Raw genomic sequence first — 27323 nt, 5'->3', positions numbered from 1 at the left:
CTGCTGGGTTTTATTCTCTATTTATAAATGTTGAAAATTAAACTGTCAAGTACAAGAGATCTGCTATGAAAATATTATTTTTTAAAAGTAGATTCCTGAAGGACCTTTATCAGTTACTGTCAGGGCTGGCCCAAATTATTTTGCTGCTTAAGGCAGAATTTCATGTGTCAACCTCCTCCCTCCATCTTCCCCTTCCTCTCCTCCCATATACGCAGCTTCAAAACCTGTTCTGCAGGGTTGGGGGACCCCCCTCCCCTTGAACAGATTTTGGAGCTGCGCAGAGAGTTCTCACTGTGCAAGTGGAAGTCTATTTTTTTATAATAATATTTATTAGTTTTCCAACAAATTGAACACAACACTACAAAAAACCAAAAAAGAAAAAACATACAATAATACAATACAATACAAAAAAAACCTGCAAAACACTAACATACAACTAACAAAACAAAACAAAAACCATTTAAAACACAGTCCAATTTCAATATCTTATCTTTCTTTCACTAATTTCCACGACCTCCTCACACCTCCCTTTTTGTATTCCACTTAGAATCATAGAATCATAGAATCATAGAGTTGGAAGAGACCACAAGGGCCATCGAGTCCAACCCCCTGCCAAGCAGGAAACACCATCAGAGCACTCCTGACATATGGTTGTCAAGCCTCTGCTTAAAGACCTCCAAAGTAGGAGACTCCACCACACTCCTTGGCAGCAAATTCCACTGTCGAACAGCTCTTACTGTCAGGAAGTTCTTCCTAATGTTTAGGTGGAATCTTCTTTCTTGTAGTTTGGATCCATTGCTCCGTGTCCGCTTCTCTGGAGCAGCAGAAAACAACCTTTCTCCCTCCTCTATGTGACATCCTTTTATATATTTGAACATGGCTATCATATCACCCCTTAACCTCCTCTTCTCCGGGCTAAACATGCCCAGCTCCCTTAGCCGTTCCTCATAAGGCATCGTTTCCAGGCCTTTGACCATTTTGGTTGCCCTCTTCTGGACACGTTCCAGTTTGTCAGTGTCCTTCTTGAATTGTGGTGCCCAGAACTGGACACAGTACTCCAGGTGAGGTCTGACCAGAGCAGAATACAGTGGCACTATTACTTCCCTTGATCTAGATGCTATACTCCTATTGATGAGGCCCAGAATTGCATTGGCTTTTTTAGCTGCCGCGTCACACTGTTGGCTCATGTCAAGTTTGTGGTCAACCAAGACTCCTAGATCCTTTTCACATGTACTGCTCTCAAGCCAGGTGTCACCCATCTTGTATTTGTGCCTCTCATTTTTTTTGCCCAAGTGCAATACTTTACATTTCTCCCTGTTAAAATTCATCTTGTTTGTTTTGGCCCAGTTTTCTAATCTGTCAAGGTCGTTTTGAAGTGTGATCCTGTCCTCTGGGGTGTTAGCCACCCCTCCCAGTTTAGTGTCATCTGCAAATTTGATCAGGATGCCCTTGAGTCCATCATCCAAGTCATTGATAAAGATGTTGAATAAGACCGGGCCCAAGACAAAACCCTGTGGCACCCCACTAGTCACTCTTCTCCAGGATGAAGAGGAACCATTGATGAGCACCCTTTGGGTTCGGTCAGTCAGCCAGTTACAAATCCACTGAGTGGTAGCATAGTCAAGACCGCATTTTACCAGCTTCTTTACAAGAATATCATGGGGCACCTTGTCAAATGCCTTACTGAAATCAAGGTAGGCTATATCCACTGAGTTCCCTTCATCTATCAGGCATGAAATTCTGTCAAAAAACGAGATCAGGTTAGTCTGACATGACTTATTTTTCAGAAATCCATGCTGACTATTGGTGATCACAGCATTCCTTTCTAGGTGCTCACAGACTGTTTTCTTAATGATCTGCTCCAGAATCTTCCCTGGTATTGATGTCAGACTGACTGGGCGGTAATTATTTGGGTCCTCTCTTTTCCCCTTTTTGAAAATAGGGACAACATTTGCCCTCCTCCAGTCTGCCGGGACTTCGCCTGTTCTCCAGGAATTCTCAAAGATGACTGCCAGTGGTTCTGAGATCACATCTGCCAGTTCTTTTAATACTCTTGGATGCAGTTCATCTGGCCCTGGAGACTTGAATACATCTAAACTAGCCAAGTATTCTTGTACTATCTCCTTAGTTATTCTGGGCTGTGTTTCCTTTGCTGAATCATTTGCTCCAAATTCTTCAGGTCGGGCATTGTTTTCTTTATCGGAGAAGACTGAGGCAAAGAAGGCATTGAGGAGTTCAGCCCTTTCTGTGTCCCCTGTTTGCATTTCACCATCTTCTCCTCTGAGTGACCCCACTTCTATTAATTGTTTCAGCAATTCCTTTCCATCTTCCTCTGTTTTCTATCCTATAATTGTCTTAACACATTCTAACCTTATTTTTCCCTTTAATGCTCTAATAATCTATTTATACTTAATTCCTTATAACATTTCTACTAAAGCCATATAACTTCATTCCAACATCTTTCTAACATTCATTAATTTCACAGTATTTCTGTAAATAGTCTTTAAACTTTTTCCAGTCTTCTTCCACCGACTCTTCTCACTGGTCTCGGATTCTGTCAGTCATTTCCGCCAATTCCATGTAGTCCATCAACTTCATCTGCCATTCTTCCCTGGTGGGTAAATCTTGTGTCTTCCAATATTTCGCGATGAGTATTCTTGCTGCTGTTGTTGCATACATAAAGAAAGTTCTATCCTTCTTTAACACCAATTGGCTGACCATGCCCAGGAGAAAGGCCTCTGGTTTCTTAAGGAAGCTATATTTAAATACCTTTTTCATTTCATTGTAAATCATCTCCCAGAATGCCTTAATCCTTGGGCATGTCCACCAAAGGTGAAAGAATGTACCTTCAGTCTCATTACATTTCCAACATTTATTATCGGGCAAATGGTAGATTTTTTGAAGCTTAACTGGTGTCATGTACCACCTATAAATCATTTTCATTAAGTTTTCTCTTAAGGTATTACACGCCGTAAATTTCATACCTGTGGTCCATAACCGTTCCCAGTCAGCCATCATTATGTTATGTCCAACATCTTGTGCCCATTTAATCATAGCTGATTTCACCGTTTCATCCTGAGTGTTCCATTTCAACAGCAAGTTATACATTCTTGACAAATTCTTAGTTTTTGTATCTAACAATTCTGTTTCCAATTTTGATTTTTCCACCTGGAAACCAACTTTTTTGTCCAATTTGTATGCCTCCATTATTTGATAGTAATGGAGCCAATCTCGCACTTTGTTTTTCAATTTTTCAAAGCTCTGCTACTACTTGCATGGCATTATTTCACCCAATAACAACAAATTAAAAAGCAACAATTTGCTGAACTTTCACATTGCCTAAAATCAGATGCCTGGGGCGTCCACCTCATTCTGTCTATAGATAGCAATGCCCTACAACAAAAGTATGTTGTCCATATCAAGAGTTATTCTTCCTGAAGTCCTGGGCTCCTTTGGGAGGAAGTGCAGGAGATAAATTTACTAAATAAACAAATAAACAAGAGGGTGATCAGTAGTAGCAAAGCTGTGATCAGATGAAGTTGATTAATACTACTGGGGAGGAGTTGGTGAGACACTTGTTACGATTTCTGGCAAGATACGGATATGGAAAATAAGTGAAAGCAGTGCATAAGACTTTGATGCCTTTGCATTGGTATCACATCTTCAACCATACCCCTGAATTTTCTGGCTTTCACCAAACAGCATTCAGTTACCTTCAGTCTTCCCATTGGTAGCTGCTGAACTTAAATTACTTTTGCAAATACTCTTTTGTAAGTAAATGCCAAACTAGATGAGATGTTGGCCCTTTTTGATTTCATCTCCCTCCCTCCCTCTCTCTCTTTAAAGCAACAAAGGAAAGTGGGCTTGGATTGAAGCTGTATCGTAGGATGATCAACTTTCCCCCTATTTTCATGCTGTAAATTCTACTACTAATATACTATTTGTTCTTTTAGGGGAAACTGTGGGTAGAAGAGTGTTCCTATCATGGCAAATCTATCTGTGTGTGATTAAATTGGGAAAGTGGCATGGAGTAAAATCATTAACCTCCCGCACTATGGTCTTGATAAGAGTCAGGGTCTCAGCTGCTGCTTTTAAAATGAATTAAAAGAGATAGATGATACAATTACAGATCGCCAATGTCTCATCTAGTTTGACTCTAAATTTGTGCCAAAAGTTAAATATCATTTAACTTGTTTCATAATTTCTCCTGGTGCTTCTATATATTGATCAATGTGTTAGGGTCAGTGCAAGACCTCTTGTAATTTTCTTGGTGATGTATTAATCAATTTTCTACTCAATGAAAAAGTGTGTCATTAGCCCACTAATATGGTAAAGCTGCTTGCAAAAGACATACAGTGGTACCTCGGGTTAAGAACTTTATTCGTTCTGGATGTCTGTTCTTAACCTGAAACTGTTCTTAATCTGAGGTACCACTTTAGCTAATGGGGCCGCCGCGCCACCACTGCGCGATTTCTCTTCTCATCCTGAAGCAAGGTTCTTAACCTGAGGTACTATTTCTGGGTTAGCGGCGTCTGTAACCTGAAGCGTCTGTAACCCGAGGTACCACTGTATATTTTACATGTATTTGTTTAAATTGTCAAAAAATTACTTTGCTATTTTCATAATTGGTATTTATCTGCTAGAATTAGTACAAGTCAATTTTAATTTGCAGATTATTTGCACATGTGCTATATATCTAGTAATGGTGTCTTCGCAGGTTTAAGTAGGTTGGAAGTGGTAAAGTTGGAGTAGGACTTTTATCTGTAGAGTATCAGTAACTTCAGGTTCATTACCAGCTCCCCAGAAACTTTCTCATTGCTATTGGTAGGAGCTGGGAGTGTGGAAGAGTGTGTTTAGAGGTAGAGCCTGCTGGAAGGTAAGAGATTAGTGGGGAGAGGCTACTGTAGCTCAGTATTACAGCACATAGTTTCGCACACAAAAGGTCCAGGGGTCAGCCCTTGGTTTTTCTGTTGGAGCTGCTACCAATCAGAGTACAATCTGTTAGATTGGCCATTGCTTTCATTCTGTTCAGTAACATGTCCAGCTGCCCCTTAATGTTGTGATCGTAGTGGAAGGGCAAGGCATACGTTTTCTTAAAATAATAAATAAACAAACTAACTGGGGTCTTCTACCTGTGAAACAACCACCCTGTCTGTACACAGTCCACTAAAGTTCTCCTTCTTAAAAGAGTAATGCCACATGGATTACTGTCTTCAGACACTAGCCATTTGGAGACTGCTTTATGTAAGATGTATCATCCATCTGCTGCAAGTGTTTTCAATGTACTTTTTCACTCAAAAGAAAATGCAAGTGGGAGTACATATTCCTATCACAAACCAATTAATGCATCACCAGGGAAATTAGAAGGAGTCTTACACTGACCCCGATACATTACTCAATATGCAAGAGCACTAGGAACATTTTATGAAATGTGGAGAGACATTTAGCATAAATTGGGTGTACAAATGAGTGTTTGGAAAATGGACTTAAGTTAAGATAAAGTAGAGATGTTGCAAGTGGCAAGCCAAAGAAAGAAACTGAGTGACCTTTGTCACCTTAGCAAGTACCATCCCTGACTTATTGGCCATTCTGGCTGTGTTTGATTGGACCTTGAGTTTCAAAGCCATGAAGTTGTGCAGAACCAAAGCAAGTTAAGGGAGGGAGGAATGTATTTTCTTTTCCAGGTGATCATTGCCTTTTCTTCCCCTGCCGCTCTCACAGATCTTTATTTTTCAGATATGTGAGTTTTTTGCTTTGGCTTGTCTTAATGAATAGCATTCATGCTGTGACACACCATTTCTTCTTATAATTTGCTCCTTTTTATTAGGCAATTATGTAACTGATTACATGCCTGTGTTGTAGAGTGCCTTGTGTAAACTCATTTGATCTGAAGTGAGCACAGGGTTTTTTGTTTTAATTTAACAACCTGTTTGAACTCCTGTCAGTAAGGCATCAAGGCATTTACATGATTTCTTTCCATGAGCCCAGCTCAGCAAAAACAGTTGTAGTCCATAGCTGTCAATATTTCCCTTTTTTAAAGGGAAATTCCCTTATTCCGAATAGGATTCCTCGCAAGAAAAGGGAAAAGTTGAAAGTTATGTTGCAGTCAGGTCCTTCCTGAAAGATTCCAGAGCTTTGTGGGCGGCAGAACAAACTTACACAAAATTCTAGTGACAGAGAATCTGTAGTCCTCCTGAAGTTTTTGAACTCCAGCTAGTCCCAGCAACATGGCAAAAGGGCAGGGATGCTGAGAGATGGAGTCATCAAAGTCTGCAGGGCTACAGGTTCCCCATCCCTGTTATAATTGCTTCTAGGATTGTGATTCTGTTCAGTGGCATTGCAACTTCTCAGACCACCTTTCTTCCCCCTGTTTCTTTAATACAAAATTCCAAAATCCATATTAGGACAATACGTTTATTAGGCCAAACAATATATCACAAAATAGGGTTCAAGCCTTTGAGTTCTCCAGAACTCATCAGACTAGATGATAAACTGGGGCGGGGGTGGGGCAGACTTAAATTCAGTAAATCATTGCTGTAGCTGATTCCACTGGGAAGAAAGTGTAAGTAGCATGTTCTAGATCCAACACTGTTCTTCTATCTATATGACATATGTAAAATCTTTCTTTAAAAATGATAGGGCAATTTGTAGAAAATTGTCTAGGTAGAAAAGAGTTATCTACAAAGTGTTTTTTCTATAATTGTAACTATGTTGAAAAGTCTCCTGGCTTAAAAAGTGCCAGGATCCTTGCTGTTTATTAATTAGAGAGGTTGATTATGGCTGAGGAGTGTGGAGGTACTCCGTAGTGCATGAGTCAGTGAAAGCATCTCTTAGACAGCTGTTTCCCTACACTGCAAAAGGAGAACATGCAGAGTTCATAATTGCAGGAGACAGCCAGCTAATGAAAGTCCTCAAGGACATGGGATTTGTACAACTACTAACTATTTCAAAGCAATATGTATGAATCTTTGTTGGCGATGTCATCTGAGATGATTACTTTGAATAGTCTCTGCGCATCCGGCTCTCTAGAAGTAAAGTGCTTTGAGGCATATTCATAATTAGTTGCTTTGTATCATGACTGTCTAATGACTTCAGCAACATCAACAAGCAATACAGAGCAATGACAAAATGCCAAGTGTGCATGAATTTCACTGGAGCTGTTTTGCAGGTTTTTTCTATAATTTTTCATACACAGCTCTTCTGGGTGTATAGAAACTACAGTCACAAAAGCCATATTCAGAATTAAGTGTGCACAGGCAGGTCCTGGGGATCTGTACACTAGTTCCTCCTCCTGTTGTCATCCCGTGTTGTGAATCAGGGAGCCTCATGTACAGGAGGCTCCCTGCCTTACAGGGTCACCCTCCAACAGAAGTGGTGATGGGTTTGTGGACTTAGCATGCTCCCTGTGTTGTGTGTTTGCTTCACTCTAATACTGAATGCCTGAAGAGGCATTATGTGATGCTCTCCAAGGTCTTTTGTTGGATTCCACATTATTGACTTGGTGTTTATTGGTACTTCCTGTACATATTTTTACTTTTCCATGACGTTACATGAAGTCTGTGAGGTTCAAGTGATACCTGGGCTTTCCAGTAGTAGATAGGTAGCCGTGTTGGTCTGCCATAGTCAAAATAAAAAAATTCCTTCCAGTAGCACTAACTTAGTTGGTCTTTAAGGTGCGACTGGGCTTTCCAGTATAGTATGAATATTGACTTTCCATATTTGCAAAGACCCATTCCTGTATGCCAGAAATTCTTAAGGGGAAATTGTCTGGTCTTAAGAGGAAAATTGTCTGGACTTCAACCAGGCTGTAGATCCTGGAATTTCTCAGGAGTCGCAATAAGAGAGGTCAACCATGTGCAGGCAGCCTGCTAGTTTACTCCACAGGTGGATAGGTTTCATATCAGCTGTACCTCTAGAGAACTGTTATCAGGGAAAGATATTGAAAGCAGAACTGGTTGTCAAGAGAAATCAATTAGAAGTACAAGAAGTGAATAATGGGAGAGCCTTGAATCCTTTCAGAGTTGTCAGCCACAGTGCTGTATCTCTCCATGACAATGTTACCTTGCTGGCAAGGTAACACTGGCAAGAAATCTTTCCTGATCTTTCAACGCTAATCCTGGATAGTGGACAGCACTGTATAATATGGAGTAGAACATTATTTTAGAAGACTATAGGGTCTAAAACATCAGGCAACCAATAGAAGAGAAAATTCTTTTCAATGGGAAATTTTCGTTGCTGTCAAAATTTATAATTATTTCTAAGTATATATATTGTTAAACTAAAGGGGGCAGCAGTAATGTAATGGAGCTTTCCATATTTTTTCTATTTTATTTTGCAGCTGATTCCGTTGCTAAATTCGCTGACTAAGCTTAAGGTCCATGGTCCATATTTGGTATCATGTCCCTTTGATTCATCTGCCAACTTTTCTAGAAGACTTGACCACTTAACATGTGTCTGTAATGAGGGTGTTCCAAAATTGCAGTCCATAACTTCTGCATAACAAGGCCCTGAAATGGAAACGGATCAAAAATAAAATTGCCAATATCATAATTCCTTTATGCAAATTCATGCTGCAACCAGAGCTTGAAACACTATGTATAGTTCTGGTCCCTATATCTCAAAAAGTATGTTGTTGTGTTGGGGAAAGGTGCAGTTTGAAAAGGGCAACCAAAATGATCAAGTGGCTGAAGCAGTTTGCCTGTGGGGAAGGGTTACAACCTTTGGGGCTTTTTAATCTAGACAAAAAATAATGTGTGGACTTTGTGCAGGTGTATAAAATGGTGCACAGTGTAGAGAAAGTGGATAGTCATAATACTGGAATTCATAACCATCCAATGAATCTGAATAGTGGAAAATATATCTGCTTGCTCCTGCACCAGTTTCTGCAGCTTAATAACTTGCATTGTTATTCATGTCACAGGTAAGAAAATAACAGAGGTTATCTTGACACCATCTCTCTTTTAAGCATATTTTCTGCCTATAATTGTCTGTTGAATGGCATCTGGTGTTTGAATAATCAAATACAAATGTAGCAGAGTGGTGCAGCATATTGACACAAGATGGTCTTTCGCTGTTTGTGGTGACTGTACAGTACCAGGCTTTTTCCTCTGAATTACTACATAATAGGGTTACTCTACCTATTCATTTCAGTTTTTAAAGCAACAGGATGAAACTGATGAAAGAGTTCTATCTTTTGAAGAAAGTATTCTTGGAGAAAAAATAAAGCAAATTAGATACAAATGTAATTTGGCAAAATCTTACCTTTTTATCCAGGCTTTTTGCCCTTAATTTGAAGTGTTTCGTGTCTTTGCAGGTTCTTTTATGGGATAGGACCTAAGACCTGTCCTTTATCTTTGTAGTAGTGTTTTTCGGGTTTTATTGATTGGTTGTCATACTTGTTTTTAGTGTTTCAGTGTTACTGTAAGTCTCCTTGAGTCATTTTTGTGAGCAAAGTAACAACAGCAACAAAAATGTTTGCTTCAAAAACACAGCCATGGATTTCACTGGTTTATGTCATATTCTGTCAGTCTAACTTGCCTCACAGGATTGTTGTGAAGATACAAATTGGGAGTGAGGTTAGTCATGTATGTTGCCCAGGGCTCCTTGGAGAAACGATAGGAATAAAAATTTAACAAATAATCTATAAACCAACCGTGTTGATGTCAGGTGTGTTGGCCCCTTGCTGAACTTTTGTTCAGGGGCTGCAGTCTCTGCTTCTGGTTCAGAGGTTGTTGTCATATGGGTGCTGGGGGTTCCCAGTTTAATGGTGGTGCTCAGGGCTTCCACTTGGTAACAATGGTCCTTCAGGTCTGAATCTGGGTCCAGGTCACTGCTGGCCTCTCTGATCACAGCAGCTTCCTCTTTTGATGCGTGATACCTCTTCATATGATTCATGCATGAAAGGAACTTCTGTAAAATGAGGACTAGTACATGCATTTATCCCAACTGGCAGAGAAGGGATATCAGATGTTTTTGTTGGTGGGATTGTAAAAACAATGCCCTGTGTTTCTCTGGTGTGTTTTTTGAAAATGTTTCTTTAAGCACCTTGTTTCAAATGAATGCAATACCTTCTCAGACCCAGGCAGAGAGACTCCATATGCTTTTGTTGCCCTGCTTGACATCAGTCATGCAGATTTTATTCTGAAAACAAAATAATCATGTGATTATTTTCTCTACCTCTCTCCACAGGCAACACTCCCCCCCTTAACAGTCACCCAGCTTTACGGGGAAAGGGAGAATGTTGCAGAAAAGAACCATGTCTCCATGTGTGTCCAGCGCTGCATTTCTCGCTTTCGTTCTCCACAATAACAAAACATTTCTGCTTCTGATCTTAATCTTGTTTTGCCTTCTCCTCACCATGTGCACACTAGTTTCAGGAAAGACAGGCTGGGGCTACCATGTGGAGTATGTCACCTCATCTCTGCAAAGCAGCAGTGTTGCTTGGGTTCCCATCGGCATGTGTGCTCCCACTTAGGCGCTTGCCAAAAACATCGCCCAAAAGAAGGCGGGGTGGAAAGGGGAAATTCCCCCTTACACGCAATGGAACCTGAATGTAAGTGGCTCCCACAGGTTAGCCGTGGACTCAGAAAGGTTGAAAACCACTGCTCTAGGGGATTATTCCAAAGAACTTGGGAAAGGTGAGTTTTGAGGAAACACTGGAAGGAAGAAAAGTAGGTAGGTACCGTATTTTTCGCCCTATAGGACGCACTTTTCCCCCTCCAAAAATGAAGGGGAAATCTGGGTGCGTCCTATGGGGCGAATGCAGGCTTTCGCTGAAGCCTGGAGAGCGAGAGGGGTCGGTGCGCACCGACCCCTCTCGCTCTCCAGGCTTCAGGAAGCTCTGCGCAACCCTCGGGAGACCGGCTCCGAGGGTTGCGCAGAGCTGCCTGCAGTCCCCGGCTCAGCACAGCTCTGCGCGGCCATCGGGAGCGGGGCGCTAAGTCCCGCCCCACTCCAGATGGCGGCGCAGAACTGCCTGCCGTCCGGGGATCAGCGCAGCTCTGCACGGCCACCGGGAGCCGGGGGCGAAGCCCTGCCCCGCTCCCGATGGCCGCGCAGAGCTGCCTGCAGTCCCGGGATCAGCGCAGCTCTGCGCGGCCACCGGGAGCGGGGCGCTAAGTCCCGCCCCACTCCGGATGGCGGCGCAGAGCTGCCTGCAGTCCCAGGATCAGCGCACTTCTCCCCATCGCCAGCCCCACAAGCTCGGGGGACAGCGGGGAGGCAGAGAGTGCCTTCCCACTGTTCCCCGACCTGGTTCTTCCAGCCCCGCACCTGGGGGGGAAATAAAATTTTTTTTCTTTATTTCCCCCCCCCAAAAAAACTACGTGCATCCTATGGGCCGGAGTGTCCTATGGGGCGCAAAATACGGTAATTAAATACCTGGGATACCTGTTCAGGGATGTAGTTCTAGGCATAAGGTGCAGCAAAGAGAGAAAGGGCAGATGCCTTTTAGGGAGCAGAAAAACTTCAGACATTGTAGGGTTGTGACTAGCCAAGTGAAGATTGCAGGGAGATCACATTTATGTACAGCTAAATTGTACAGCTGTTGTGTGAATAACATGACTACCAGTGCACTCTCAGTAATTTTTTGACAAAAAGTCTTGTGTTCTTAAAAATCCTTGGGTGCCCCTATCTTTTCTAGTTCAGGTGCAATTCCTGTATTTCACTCGTAGCTAATCTTGAGCAATATTTTTAGTTATAGGTACGTTAGAAATGAGTCAGAATCCATTTAATTCCCTTCGGAATCTCAGCTTCGGTTTCCTAATTGAATTTCATCCCTTTACGATGATGAGAATTAGTATTGTTTGCTCTCGGGAGGGGGGCAGAAAGCTGATTTATAAGACTTTCAGCTCTTGTCTCACTTTAGTCAAGCGTTGCATGAAACACACACATATACTGTTTCAAGAATGGCTACTTCAGACTGTTTTTGGGTGCTTTGCCACCTTGACTTTGCAGAGAATTACAGTAGAGTGATTTGTATAATTACTGTTCTTAGTGGTGTGTAAAAGGCACCAGAGACATGGAGGGTAGTTTTTCAATAATGCTGTGTGCCTTGAGTAACTCATTATAATTAACTGCTGTGTTGATGGGAAGACTTGCCAATGCCTTCCCATGTTATGGGTCTTTGATTGCTTGAATATATGGGCTCTAGGGGGGAAATTCATAGCATGTGAAAGCTATAAACAAAGCAGGGTGGTATTGGGTTTAATTCAGCGTAAATAGATACTATAGGGCAATGAATTACCATATTGTCAGTTTTACACATTTAAAGATGTATGCAGAAAGATGATTTTTTGTGTGTGCAATCTGTACAAGGAAAGGAGAACAGTCTGCAACACATCCTGTAATCTGCTGTTGCTCACTTCTTGCTTACTAGTTTTTAGAGTTCTCTGTGAAATTGTTATTCCTCATTAAACAGTTTGCAAAGTTTGTACTAAGAAGCTACATGTTTTCAGTGGCGGTCCTACACAAGAGTTAAAATCCATTCTGCTGTGTGAATTTTGTTAGCAAATATGTGAATGTGTGAATATTCAACAAATATTTGATATTCAGAATCAGCTGCCAACATTTTACAGCATCTTACATATAACAACCAGCATTTAACGGATTCTCGCAGCTGATACACAGTCAAGTCCATATTTGACAGCATCTGACAGCTAATGCAATAGCATTTAATAATCTTGTACTAGCTTTATTTATTCCTGGCAATCAGTCAGAAAATCTCTCACATTAAATAGGCTGCTTTTTCTGTTTTTAGGATGTTTGATTTGATCCATTACTGTTGCTTATGAACATTTTTAATACTGTTTTACATTTATTATTATACAAAAAGAATAAAAAGATAAAACTTTGAGGCAAAAAAACCCACCCTTATATGACATTGATACTATGATTTTTCTCTTCCTATAATTAGTAAAAGAACACTACTCTATAGTAATTTTTATTTGTGCTGACTTCTCTTCTTTAAGCTTAGGTTTTTGTTTGCTTAGGCAACTGAGCTTCAGTAATTGCCAAATTTCTTTACATATACATGGTTTAGTATTTCTCTCTCTTTGCTATTACAAATATTGAAGCAAATAAAAGGTTTGAAATGAATGGGTGGTGTGTTTTTGATATGATCTGCTGACTGAATTTTAGTACATTATTTTAGCATCTAGCAATATTTTGTTATTGATCATTCTCTTACTAACCATCTTAACATTCGTCCAGAATTTACATATTAGGCAGAACATCAACACCTAATATGTAAATAATTTACTTAAGGTAAATTGTATCATCAGAAAACAAATTTTTTGGTTTTTTAGATGTTAGTCAATTTATTTGGCTTAGAATATCAGTACTGTTGTATATAATAATAATAATAATAATAATAATAATAATAATAATAATAATAATAATACAAAGAAGATGATATTCATTTAAGTCAAACTCAAATCACTGGATTAAAATCAAAATCACTGGATATAATGTGGTTTGAATAGATGTATCCCATGCTGAGCATGAGATCATTTCCTGTCATGCTTTAAAATTATTCCCACTCTTTAAATCTTGTCTGCAGACGGTTTTTCCAGGTCATGTGGCCAGTTTCTGGCAAACCAAAGCAGCACACGGAAACGCCATTTACCTTCCCGCCGGTGCGGTACCTATTTATCTACTTGCACTTTTTGTCGTGCTTTCGAACTGCTAGGTTGGCAGGAGCTGGGACCGACCAACACGTGCTCACCCCGTCGCAGGGATTCGAACCGCCGACCTTCTGATCGGCAAGCCCAAGTCTCAGTAGTTTACACCACAGTGCCACCCGTGTCCCTATTATATTGTTACATTACTGAAATAGCATAGATTGATTTTAAACTACAGTATTAACAATTTTAAAAATAAGCTTCTTTCTTTGCTTTGTAATATTCAAATCTATCCATCCATACAATTCTACCTTTACATCTTGGATTTTATAAAATTCAGATCAGCCACTTGCACATCTGAAAAGCCTTTGGAACAAACTGTCTCCAGACTAACTATGAGCTGTGTGTTTAAACAAAACACTAAGCAAAACTTTGGCTTACTGTGCAAAAACCTTGGTTTGTAGCAAAAAGACTATGGAGAAGCAAAGCAGTTCTTCTCTAGGAGTCCACTTACTCACATAGGCCTGCTAAACCGTGGTTTGGCTTTGTGTGACATGTATTCCCAGTCTTTAAGTCTTGCAATGATTACAGCTGAAGTTTCTTAACTTAAGACAGATAATTGGTCAGACATAAAATGGGCATGAAATTTGTATATTTATTCCTAATTTTCCCCTTCATATCTTTATATATTGTTTTAATGTACTTTGAAATATTGCCTTTGAGTTTCTGTTTCTGTAAAATGCAGAACAAATGTAGCTATTCCAAGTAACCAACTGATTTATACTGTTTTAGTGATATATGTGGGCCACTTTGAAGATCAAATTTGTGAATAGATGGGATATAAATTCCATAGCTCATTTGCGTGGAAATAATATTTTGCTGTGATCTAACAGCTGAATCTCACCAAGAAAGCATGTTTCTGGGAGTGGGAGTATTTGGAATGAAATCAAAAGCCTTTCTGTCAAAGAAGTTGAAGCGCGACTTTGAAATACGAGGGAAGGGGGGGGGGAAAGGCTATCCTATTTTCAGCTCTCATGCCATATATGCAAATATCAGTAAGTGCTAATAATTATAGTCATCCATCATATATTTTATAAAATTCTGAGCTCATCGCAGATTCCACGAATGTTGAAACGTTTATGCAGTCGGGCACAATAATTGAAGGCATCTGAACGTTAGCAGGCCAAGATTAAAGTGTTCTAATGAAGTGCCAATGCGGTAATGGCATTCTAAAGAAATACATGTCTAAGGATATGTTAAAAGGGCAACTCGGTAGGTTGAATGTCCTTCTAAGGTTCTGCCAAGGAACATTGAAATAAAACACTTTTAAGCAGAGGCACTTTGCCTTCAAGAAACTAGTCTATGTTAAACATAGTGCAATAGGTAGAAGACCACAATCAAAATTTCAAAATCTGAGAAAGGAGTTTGGAAGCCTACACAAACCCCTTTGTTAAAACAATTTTGATTGAAGGAAGGTATAACTTTCTCTAGCATAAAATGCCCTTAACAAGTCGGTATCCTTTCTGGTAAAATGAACTAACACTGTGGTCCTTTCCCCCAGCTTAGTTCCTTGAGCCCCCCCCCCCCAGTCTCAAATGATGGTGCAGTTTCGCCTGGGTGTTTCATCTTACAACCATTCTGTCCCTTGTCACTGCGTTTTTCTGCATCTATCTGTAACAGCCACAGCCAGAACTTGAATGCAGGCTCCCCTCACCAGGTGTACTGCTTCACAAACTCAAAACAACACTTTCTTCCTCAACAGCCCACCATTCTCTTCTCCTTTCCTGGCCCAACTGCCCCCACCCCTCGACTGTCACTTTCCCAATGTTCCATATTCCCTTATAAGTGATTTCCAGGACTCCCCAGAACTGCCTAACTACGGTACCCCCGTTTTCCCTAGTCAACTTGCTGTATGAGGTATACAGTACTACCTTGGGTTACATACACTTCAGGTTACATACGCTTCAGGTTACAGACTCTGCTAACCCAGAAATAGTACCTTGGGTTAAGAACTTTGCTTCAGGATGAGAACAGAAATCATGCTCCGGCTGCCCGGCGGCAGCAGGAGGCCCCATTGGCTAAAGTGGTGCTTCAGGTTAAGAATAGTTTCAGGTTAAGAACAAACCTCCAGAACGAGTTAAGTACTTAACCTGAGGTAAAAATGTAAAGTGACCCCTGACCATTAAGTCCAGTCGTGACCGACTCTGGGGTTGCGGCACTCATCTCGCTTTATTGGCCGAGGGAGCCGGCGTACAGCTTCCAGGTCATGTGGCCAGCATGACTAAGCTGCTTCTGGCAAACCAGAGCAGCGCACGGAAACGCCGTTAACCTTCCTGCCATAGCGGTACCTATTTATCTACTTGCACTTTGACGTGCTTTCAAAATTCGAGGTTGGCAGGAGCAGGGACTGAGCAACAGGAGCTCACCCCATCGCGGGGATTTGAACCGCCAACCTTCTGATCGGCAAGTCCTAGGCTCTGTGGTTTAACCCACAGCGCCACCCGCGTCCCAGTAACCCGAGGTACCACTGTATTAAAAACCAAAACAGAAACATTAAAAAAAACTCATTGCAAAACCACATGAATATACACACATCATCTGCCACATAGCACCCCCTAAAGCTGCTCTAGGTTCCATCCCCGCAATCCTCTAGAGCAGATTTGTGGGCAGAGGAGAGGGCAGGAAAATTATATTGCAGAGCTACAAGTTGTTGCCTGAGCCTGAGATCTGACCTTTAAAAGCAAAAATGGTATGCAGGAGCCGAATCTGCTTGCTTTTCCCTATCTTAACTACCTGCAGCGCTATATGCAAACACTTTTCTGTCATCTGGAGCCACTTTTGGTTTCAAGTCTTTGCAGATGTGCAAAGAGGGCAGTCAAACATCACAACTGATTTAGTAGTTAATGTGCTGGCTGTCAGGCTGTAAACCAGTTTTGAGGGAAATATTATTGAAGTGCCAGTAACTTGGGAAGAGACACCTGCTGCTCTACTTTTAAAGAAAGGAGTTGATGAGAATTGGAATCCAACAGCATCTGGAAGGTTCCTCATTACTGTTCTTAACATACTAGCCCCTTTAAATTACTTAAACTTTGCCTAAACATCTCATTGGGTTTGGAGAGGTAGGGGATAAGTGATATAACAACTCCCAAGGATTTTTGAGATATGTGTGCAAGAATCACCATGGTCTGCTGATCAGAAACCAATCAGTTCCTCCAAACTGTCACACTAGCTTTATTTTTCCCTGATTTTTCTTCAGGCTTAGATTAGCCATTAAGTATAGACTATGGCATCAAATTTTAGTGTACAGTGGTACCTCGGGTTACATATGCTTCAGGTTACATACGCTTTAGGTTACAGACTCCGCTCCCCCAGAAATAGTACCTTGAGTTAAGAACTTTGCTTCAGGATGATAACAGAAATCGTGCTCCAGCAGCACGGCAGCAGCAGGAGGCCCCATTACCTGAAGTGGTGCTTCAGGTTAAGAGCAGTTTCAGGTTAAGAACGGACCTCCTGAACGAATTAAGTACTTAACCCGAGGTACCACTGTAGTTATATATGTATGCCTGTCAGTAGACTAGGTTAGGGCCAGGCAGAAAAAAAGATATAAATCTTACGTTAGATCTCTGAGTGATTTGCAGTAGATTGGCAAGGGTTTTGGAGTCCAAAACAACAGCTGCACAAAATAATCCCTGTACCTGTCACTACCTTAAATTACATTACTGAAATGAGGTGTGCTTAGAGTAATCAAAAGTGGACTTCTTTGTGGAAAGACTGGGATATTTGCCCATCTCTGAGTTAGGTGCTTATTCATCTCCCTAATGGGATTCTTTAAAACTTTCCAGAACTCAGATGCTGATGGCTATTGCCGTGTGTATGACCATATTTTAAAGCAAAGCAAGAGGTATCTTCAAATCTGTTAACCAAAACAGCAGGAAAATATCCTGTGTCTGGCTGCCTATGTGACCTCTTCTGTAAGCAGGACCAGAGGATAAATATTGCTACTCTTTCTGCAGCTATTGACTTCCATAAAGATAATTTGCTCGGAGCAGAAGACAATGATTACATATATGGTTCAGAAGAGGGCATTCTGGCCTTGGATCTGGTGCTATTCTTAACCCTGGTTTCTGGACTGTAACCAGTTCTGTCTTTCTTTCCTTCCACTATTTCTTATGCAGCTGGTGTCCAACATCCTCATCTTCATCTGCACGAACATTGTAGGTGTGTGTACACACTATCCTGCTGAGGTGTCCCAGAGACAGGCATTTCAAGAGACCAGGGAATGCATTCAAGCTCGTCTACATTCTCAGAGAGAAAACCAGCAACAGGTAAAAGAAAAATGATGATGATAATACATTCAAGGATGAGGGGTTTTTTAGCTTGATTATCTTATTTTATTTTATATATTTTTGTGGTGAACAAATTTCCGGGCTTTTTGTGTGGCAATATAGGTCTTGCATAGGAAGAATACAGAATGTTCAAGTAATTCTGATTGAAGTTGTGATTTGATAGAGACCTGGCTTTTGCTGCCGTTTGTGGCTGCAGGAGAAAAGTTCCCAGGACTATGATGATCTCCAAGGTTCAGCTGTGATTGTTGCTCAGGCAAAGCCCAAGTCTGGCCCAAAAAGCTTTAATATATCTATCAGGTTAGGAGAAATGAATAGGTGGTCTGTGGGGTGAGGGAGGTAACCATCATGAGCTGAGAAAATATCCTACTCCTGAGAACATTTTGATTTGTAGCACTGAGTAGTTTGCCAAAACTGTGTTCCTGGTTCCAGTCTTATCACAGAACTTTAGTTTACTTCATCAGCTTTAATTAGTAGCATTCTTCTGTAAGTACGGCTCATGATAGAGTGTCTGTGAGCAATCTAGTTAATTTGAGAGCATCTTTAAGATGCATGTAGGAAATTGTCAATAATCTAAAGAGGACTGATGATACATCTATAGACAGAAATTAAGTCTGATTCCACCCACATTGCATAGATGCATGTTTTGTTATCCTGTACCCAGCTGCCCAACTCCATCTAATGTAAATACAGAAAAGTAACTTGGGGTTGCATCTAATCCTAGTCCTACTTAAAGTAGACCCATTGAAGTCAATGAACATGACTAATTTAGATTCATTAATTTCAATGGGTCCACTCTGAATAGAATTTAGTTGGCTACAAGCCTTTGGAATTCACTTTTAGAGACTCACCAGTATGCAATAATTACTTCTGAAACTGAGGTGTCAGTGATTCATATGTTACCTTTTGAACCCTTTTGGTTCTAATGTACACAATAAAGATTTTAGTGCTTTTTAAATATCCTGAGTAAAATGTGTTACTTTGCTATCTTTCTGCTCTGGTTGTTTTGGTCTCATATAGGGACTGAGAAAATGCACTACTGAGAATATGAAACTGCTGTTTTCCTCAGCAAACGGTTAAAATGTGAAAGGCATCCATGCATGTTTATGCATCTTTAAACACATGTACTTTGGGCCCATAAAATTTCCCAGATGCACACTTTATGAACAATTGTAGTGTAGTGCAATGGAGAAGATTATCTTCATGCTTTTGTTGTAATGTGCAAAGCAGCAAAGTACACGAGTTTCCAGTAGCGAGATGGTGCTTCTTATATTATTTGGCCACAATTCCCTATCTAGCTCAGAGGCAGACTCAGAGTGAAAGATAATGTGGGTTTACTGGACTTCTTCATCGCTGAGGACACTAGCTCTTTCTTCACTGCCTCCAAGCCATAGGAGCCAGCAGTTGCAGAACAGGGCAATGGTCCTTAAAAGAATACACAGCACCTCAGGGATGACTGACTAATAGGAGTCTTCAGAAGGCTTCAGCCTGTTGCTGAGACAACAGCCCTTCCTAAGTGAGTCCTAGCAAGCATTGGCTGGTGTGAGTTCTCCAGGGTGCTGACAAATTACCCAGCCCATAATCTGGCTGGATTTGACTGGACATGCCTTGCTGTGACCCTGCTTTTTAGAATATGACTTCTTTCTTATCAGCGTTAACCTGGCCTCCACTGGGACTGTAAGCCAGAAGAAGGCAGGACAATGCCCATACATTTCAGTATCAGTAGAGAGTTCTGATCTTCAACCTTCACATTTGACACAAGAAATACAAAACTTGGATGCAAGTCACTTGTTGTCATTTCTTCATAGTTACTGAAGCCATAAACGTGTATTAGAAATTGGATTTGCTGCTACATAACAAATAAATGAAGCCAAATTTCATGAATGATATTTTTTCCTTTGGCCTACATAGGGCTCGTGGAATGGCCACAAACAATGCACAGTCAACATGCATTCTGTGCACCACCAGCTCCGTTAAAACAGCTACCTTTTGATGTTGCTAACATTGGAGAGTGTAACTTCTATGAATGGCCGTTAAATTGGAACTGGAGAGAAATCTGATGGATTATGGCCTGCTTAATTACTGAGTGGAATAGGATCTTGGATAAAGGCTGGCTTTATGGAAAATATCCATGATTCTGCCCATTCACTGCAGAACTGATAGCTTCATTTTGTTTATATGAGATTAGAAGAGATGTGTGTTTGTGTTGTTAAATAGAGAGCAGGCATGTTAATTGGCTCATCTGTCTAACACCACAGGAGCGCCTCCTGCTCTCCGTACTTCCTCGCCATGTTGCCATGGAGATGAAAGCTGACATTAATGCCAAAAAAGAAGATATGATGTTTCATAAAATTTACATACAGAAGCATGACAATGTCAGGTAAGTGCAACGGTAAAGGCGTGGAATGAACCCACAACACAGTAGCATGTTTTAAAAAGAAACGAAACTAAAGCAAACAATATGTATGTCTGAGAGGTAAGCATAAATGGAATTTCTTTGTTTGCCTTTAAAATGACTTGGTCCCAGTGAGTCAAATTAAACCAGTGCACCAATACTCAAACTATTTAAGCAGAAATTCTTGGACTGACTTAATTAATCTTATCAAATTAATTGAAAATTAATCAGCTGAAATCAAAGCAGTACAGCATAACTGATCTATGCATTTCGATCTGTGCTCTTTAATTAGAAGAAACCTGCCTTAATTGGCCTTGTTGACTCCAGCATTATATACATTTGACACTTTTCTGTGGCATTTGAAGTGAGACTTTCAAGATCAGAGTCTCCATCCAGCAACCTCACTGGATTTAAACCTTATTTATTAATGTCATCTAAACAAACAACTAGTTTTAGAATGAGGCCAATTTGCTGAGATGAAGGGAGAACAATTAAAGATGAGAGAATGGTCACAAGGTGGAGGAGGTTTGAAAAAAGATAGCTGAGAAAGGGAACATAATTAAGTATGTGTGTCTTAAGATAAACAGATGAAAATGTTTGCTGTATTTAGCTAATTGTGCCAACACATAAAATTGCGAGTTCTATAGTATCCTTATATCTTAAATATTGTGTAATTTCTCCAAAGGGTAGAGATTTATAACTGAGGAGGGTGAATATATGCTTTCACATGGTTTTCTTATCTGAGTTCACATTGATAATTGCTGACTTGTAAGTAGCCATTTTCCTGGTGTCTAAGTTTTTTTCTCCCTCTTCCCCTCTCAAGACCTCAAAACGTCACAAATAACTAAATCAGGCTATTTAAAATTTCCTGAGCCAGTAATTTCTGTGGCCTTCATTACAAGGATAGGTGTACATAGGAGACTTGTAAAAATATCAGTTTGTCTAATAGAAACAAACTTGTTGTTGTTATTGTTTTATTTGTACCCCGCTCATCTGACTGGGTTGCCCAAGCCACTCTGGGCAAATATAAATATATAAGCAATAGCCCTAGATGCATAGTTATCCTAGTTATGTTTGGGATGTCCAGTTTGCCTTTAATAAAAACAAGGCTCTAGACTTGTAATCAGAAAACAGGTTAGACATGTTTGGGTAGTCACTAGCAACAGTTCAGAAACCAGATATGGACCTAGGCAAATGTTGAGAGGCCAAGTCCATCTAGTTCCAATACCAATATCTGACCTGCCTGTCATCATTATCATTTCTTTGAAACTCAGCGTCTTGGTTGCACAACAAATGGCTCAACCTATGTTGTTATACTACTGGAGTCAGCCTCTCTGTGGTGAGTGATCCTGGTCCATGACATGTATAGGACTTACTGCATGGAAGTTGGATAATTTCACATTGAACTCCACAGTCCTGCTCCATATTTTTTTATGGAGAGCTATAGTGACAACTAAGATCTGTGCAGTAAGTGGGGCTTTAAATAACAAAAAAACAACAACATGTCACACAGAAAGAGGAGGCAGTTTTCAGAAGTATCCACTGATAGACACTATGACCTGTGCTCTGGCCATTGCGTATCTGAAGTTGTATTGGCAATGTGTGGTGAATAGGAACAGATGGGGAGTAGGGGAAGCAACTGAGCAGGTAACAACAACAAACAATTAATGACTAGAAAGATTCAGCACTAGCTCCCCCCTCCCCCAAGAACAAAAGTAGCCCTACTTTTTTCTTTTTTGAGTTTGCAAATTTTATTTTCAGTTTTTGAAAATTTACAAATATACACCTTACAATCACATATTTCCAATACACATTAGACTTCCATCTGGTTCTGGTTTCTTATCTTATTTAAATTTTTAACACTGCATTTTTCACTTTGCTCCATTTTTAAATTATTCTACAGTTAATCTTGATAATACTCTTAACTTCTTGATTTAAGTTAACCCTACTTACTAATGCACTTACTTGCATGCCACGATTTTTGAAATATATCACAAATGTTCCCCACTCTTTAGTAAATTAGCTTTCCTCTTGGTTTCTTACCACACCTGTTAATTTTGCCATTTCGACATAATCCATCAATTTAATCAGCCATTCTTCCTTGGTTGGAACAGCATCCTCTTTCCATCTCCGAGCAAAACCATTCTGGCTGTGGTTGTAGCATACACAAATTTCTAAGGTCCTTCGGAATTTCTGTATTAACTATCCCTAAAGGAAAAGCTTCTGGTTTTAAAAGTAGCCCTACTTCAGCCTGATATAAACGTATACAGTATCTCTCTGGTTGCTTCAAATCCACCTTAAAGGTTGCTCAGCTAATGAACACTGATCTGGGTGCAGTCACCTTTCATGTATGGTGGTCCTCCAGGGACTGAACAAACCTATTTTTTCTGTCTTCTAGGACTGCAAAATAGCAGGCTTGTTAGCTATTAGGTCGCTTACAGTCCATGCTTCGGGCATTGCCCTTGGCTTATTACACATTGTGTAATAATTGTGAAGGCGTGTCCTAAATGCATGCTTCAGCAAGGCCAAGCTTTTGTACCTAAAATATACTTTGAGCAATCACTTATTTCTGGTTCCATACCTTCACCTGCAATTTTCTATACAGTGTTACCTCGGGTTACATACGCTTCAGGTTACATATGCTTCAGGTTACACACTCCGCTAACCCAGAAATAGTGCTTCAGGTTAAGAACTTTGCTTCAGGATAAGAACAGAAATTGTGCTCCAGCGGCGCAGCAGCAGCAGGAGGCCCCATTAGCTAAAGTGGTGCTTCAGGTTAAGAACAGTTTCAGGTTACGTACAGACCTCCAGAACGAATTAAGTACTTAACCCGAGGTACCACTGTAATTAGCTCCATGTTCTCTAATGCATACATGTAGGTTCTTTGCACTTATAAGCTGCACACAGGGACTAGCTCCATATTCACACTAGGTCCTCTGAGCTGGCCTGCTTAATCCATCTTTTTCACACAGTACATAGTTAATCAGTAGAACTCACTTCCACAGGAGGGTGTGCTGGTCATCAACCTAGATGGCTTTAGAAGTGGATTTGACCAATTCATTAGGGAGCAGGCTACTGATTGCTACCAGCCATGATGGCTATGCTCTGCTTCCACAGTTGGAGACAGCTATGTACCTGAATACTAGTTGCTGGAAAATCCAGGCGGGGAGAGCACTCTTGTGCTCAGCTGCTGCTTCTGGGCTTCCATTTGAGACACCTGGTTGGCCACTGTGAGAACCAGATGGTGAACTAGATGTGTGGCCTGATCCAACGGGCTGTTCTCATGCTCTTATGATCTCTTCGTACTCTGCTGGTGCTCCATAAATGCTAGCTGGTGCTTTGGGCTGGCAGAAGGTGGGCGCCTCAGTTGAACAGGGTTTTGTGTCTCATCTAGAGATGTCTCTTGGGGAAAGATCCCTGCAATTTTTTCTGGTGGTGGTGGGAATGGGACCAGGAGGTGGCATTGGTTAAGTTACACAGCAGAGAGCAACCAGAAGACAACGGCTCCCTGTGACCTTGGCTGGTTTAGAAACCATGCCATGCAAGGGAAACATCAGGTTGGGAAAGTCCTGCATTCTTACGCATCTGTGAAAGCCACAGATCCACGTGTGCACACAAAAAAGGGCACCCTCTCCAACCTCTCCAGTTGTAATGCACACATCTCCCGGCTAATCCATCTCTGAAGCATCTGCGGAACACCAGTCACATCTGGCAAAGCACACAAATGCTCTAGTTAATCCAGGGTGTGTGCAAGGAGCAGTTCTGGACACCTAAGTTTTTTCTCGTATGACAAGTGGATACCAGGAAACAGTCTAGAGGTTCAGCTAGGCCCATCACTGCTTACCTTTCAGCAGGCAGCTTCAACTTACCCTTTTTCAGCGTGCATTTTTTGCTGTTGTCTTTTACACTGGGTCTCTGACTGCTAATGTTTCAAGATTGTGGTTTTTACTGTTGATGATTTTGGCTTTATTGTTTCTAATTTTGTTGTTTCTAATTTATTAGCTAGCTTGAGTATAATTTTATAAAAATGGAGAGATAGAAACATTGAACATAAATGCATAAAATAAAACTCAGGAATGCGGCAATGAGAATTACAGCTCTAGGGGTAATTTACCCAGGATTTCCTGTCATGCCTGCTCATAAAATATTTTAATCTAGTTGCGGTTACAGTGTTGCGTAAGTAGAAGTTAGTGATGATGTGAAATCTATCTCAGGCTCATATAGTCACTCGTGATGTGAATTATGACTATACAGTATATTGACATTTCATGGGGAAGCAAACATTCCCACTCTCAGAAAGTTAAAATGTGAGAAACTGCTTTAACACAAAAACAGTCTTGCAGCAGAAATTGATCTTTGCCTACATCTGTTTGTGAAAAATAATGGTCACTGTCAAAAAAATTAAAATGGGATTTCCAGGAGCTCTCAATTCACTTTTTAAAGTAAATAACACAAACTGCACTGTTACAGCAGTCCTTTTTTCCATCTTGGACTAGTTTATAGCAGACATAAATGCACTAAGATATGCATAGATTGTTTTTACCTCGTGGTTTTCAAAAGGTATCCCATTGCCACAATAACCCCTTAATGGTATCTGGAATTTGCCAAATATAGTCATCCTGGTACTATAAAAAGAGGTGTCAAGCTCAAGAACAAAAATTGCTCACCATTTATATGCCACTAAATTTTTCTCACCAATGTGTTCTTTTTAGAGGTTGTACCCAGATGCAATGAGAATGACAATTTTTGTTAAGTGTTGTGAAATATACTTTGATTATGGAGAAGCAGTTGTTGTCACTGTCAGTTAATTAGAATGGCTTGGAAGGTGGAAGTTAAACCGGCATTTGCTGGAATACAGCAGTGGACTTGTCAGCTCTGTAAATAAAATACATGTTTAGCTTTTTAATGTGGTTTGCTTAATGTACCAAAACATACCAATTTGTTGCTTCATTTATCGCTGTTTAAATCCTTTTAACAATGTAGTAGTAAGCAGTGCAATCTGCTTCAGAATCAGTTTTTCTGGCTTCCAACCATGGTTTTGTTTTTGTTTTTTGTTAAATCATTTTTATTAATTTTCCAATAAAAAAATCCAATTAACATATCAAATCATAATCCAATTAAAATAAAAAACTAAAATTAAAAAAGACCATGGTTTTTGACTTATATTCTCAATGCAGGTATAGGGCGGTATAGAAATTTAATAAATAATAGTAGTAATAAAGTCTGTCTGTAAAATGGTTTTTATTAAATTTGTGTGTAATTATACTGGGTGTCCTTTGTTAAAGATTAATAAAGTTTGAGCACGGGGGGGGGGTGTTACTTGTATACCATATCTAAAGTGTCAGTAAGGTAAAGGTAAAGGAACCCTTGACCGATAGGTCCAGTCGTGACCGACTCTGGGGTTGCGGCGCTCATCTCGCTTTATTGGCCAAGGGGGCCGGCGTACAGCGAACCAGAGCAGCGCACGGAAACGGCGTTTACCTTCCCGCTGGAGCAGTACCTATTTATCTACTTGCACTTTGATGTGCTTTCGAACTGCTAGGTTGTCAGTATAAAACAGCAATAAAACAAAAATGTGTACTAGCCAAACACAGTCCATGACAACATTAAAAACTTAAAAAGAGTAGACAGTAAAACATAAAAACAGCATTGAAGACTTAAAGAACCAAAAGGTCTTCACATCTGACCCAAGCAGTAAAAGAATTGCTACTGCTAGGGATGGACAAATCTATCCATTTTGGTTTCTCTCTTTTTCCCTAGTTTAAGTTCAGTTCACCATGTTTCACCATCAGTTTGCAATTTTTTTAAAAAAAATTCTCAGCATTTCTTTAACATTTTCAGCATTTTCATGCACGTTTCTCCTAATCTACACACTTTTGTATGCAATTTTTCATAATAGAATGCTGTTTTGTACATTATTTTCAATAACAGATGCACTTTTATCCACTGCTCTACCCAAGATACAAATTTTGTGCACCTTATTTGGTGAGACAAATGCATAGCAAAATTTGGAGAAGTGTCTTGTTTGGAGAAGTACAAATGAGGTAGGTTCACATTAAAATGCAGACTAAACCAAATTCCCTCCATCCCTAGGTACCACTGATTACATTTGCTTGATAATGGTGCTCTATTGCTGAGGGCTCTCCCAAATATCCTGTCTGTTGGCCATCCATTCTAGGCTAGGCTCATTCATGGCTAGGCTCTCTCTGGTCTTGATTAAGCAATTATTCTGATTCCATTGCTGGGAGGTTATACAACAATGGTAATTCATCCCAATTGGCTTACTGAGTATTTATATATCTTCTGTTGACCATTCATTCATTCCATCCTTTTCAGTACAGTTCCCCATAATAGCAAATAAAAAATAAAAAATCAGTTTTTTTAGAGCAGTTGTTTTGTAGCACTAGGGTGACAGAATGATTTAAAGTTAAAGGGAATTATTTCCCAGCAAGGCAGGTGCCTTAACATTTTTCGGATGGTGATAATTGTTTGGAAGCTTCCTGATAAGCCTGGAAGTACAGCGGTGGCCTCACACTTGCTGTCTGTATCCTGCTTATTACTCATTGCTTGAATCACTGGCCACGCTCCTTATTTCCCCAGATAGAGGGATACAATCTTTCATGCTAAAACCAGACTGTGAAAAAGGTACCCGCACCTAGCAGCAGTCATTACAATAAATTGAAACCAGCTTCAAAGGTATATTATAGCAGAATGAGCAGCTACCGGGTATCAAAGGAAACACTTTCAAAGTAGTGCTGGTGCCAGATTACTCCCTCCTGGAGATATGTGACATTATAGAAAGCACTTATAAGAACAAACACTATTTGTTAAATCATCAAATGTCCTTCAAATCCAGAACTGCACACTATTCATCATTTTACAATAGAAAGACATTGTGACCTGACATCTGGAAAGGGTGTCCATTGATGGCACTTGCAGTAGGTGAGGTGGAAGAATGCCTTGCCT

At 40.4% G+C, this 27323-nt stretch overlaps 1 protein-coding gene across 6 annotated transcripts in view; it reads left to right on the top strand.

Moving 5' to 3' along the window:
- The window catches only part of ADCY5 (adenylate cyclase 5), a 194110-nt gene that overhangs the window by 96404 nt on the left and 70383 nt on the right, over positions 1 to 27323 (top strand). For all 6 annotated transcript variants that reach the window (XM_081188287.1, XM_081188284.1, XM_081188283.1 and 3 more), the window contains 2 exons: positions 17795 to 17944; positions 20221 to 20342. In XM_081188287.1, the coding sequence (XP_081044413.1) occupies positions 17795 to 17944; positions 20221 to 20342 (272 nt within the window). The remainder of the gene's footprint in view (positions 1 to 17794; positions 17945 to 20220; positions 20343 to 27323) is intronic.

The sequence above is a fragment of the Podarcis bocagei genome (assembly GCF_964188305.1).
Source record: "Podarcis bocagei genome assembly, chromosome: 1".
NCBI classification, from domain to species: Eukaryota; Metazoa; Chordata; class Lepidosauria; order Squamata; family Lacertidae; genus Podarcis; species Podarcis bocagei.
This window is presented reverse-complemented; position numbering and strand designations above follow the sequence as displayed.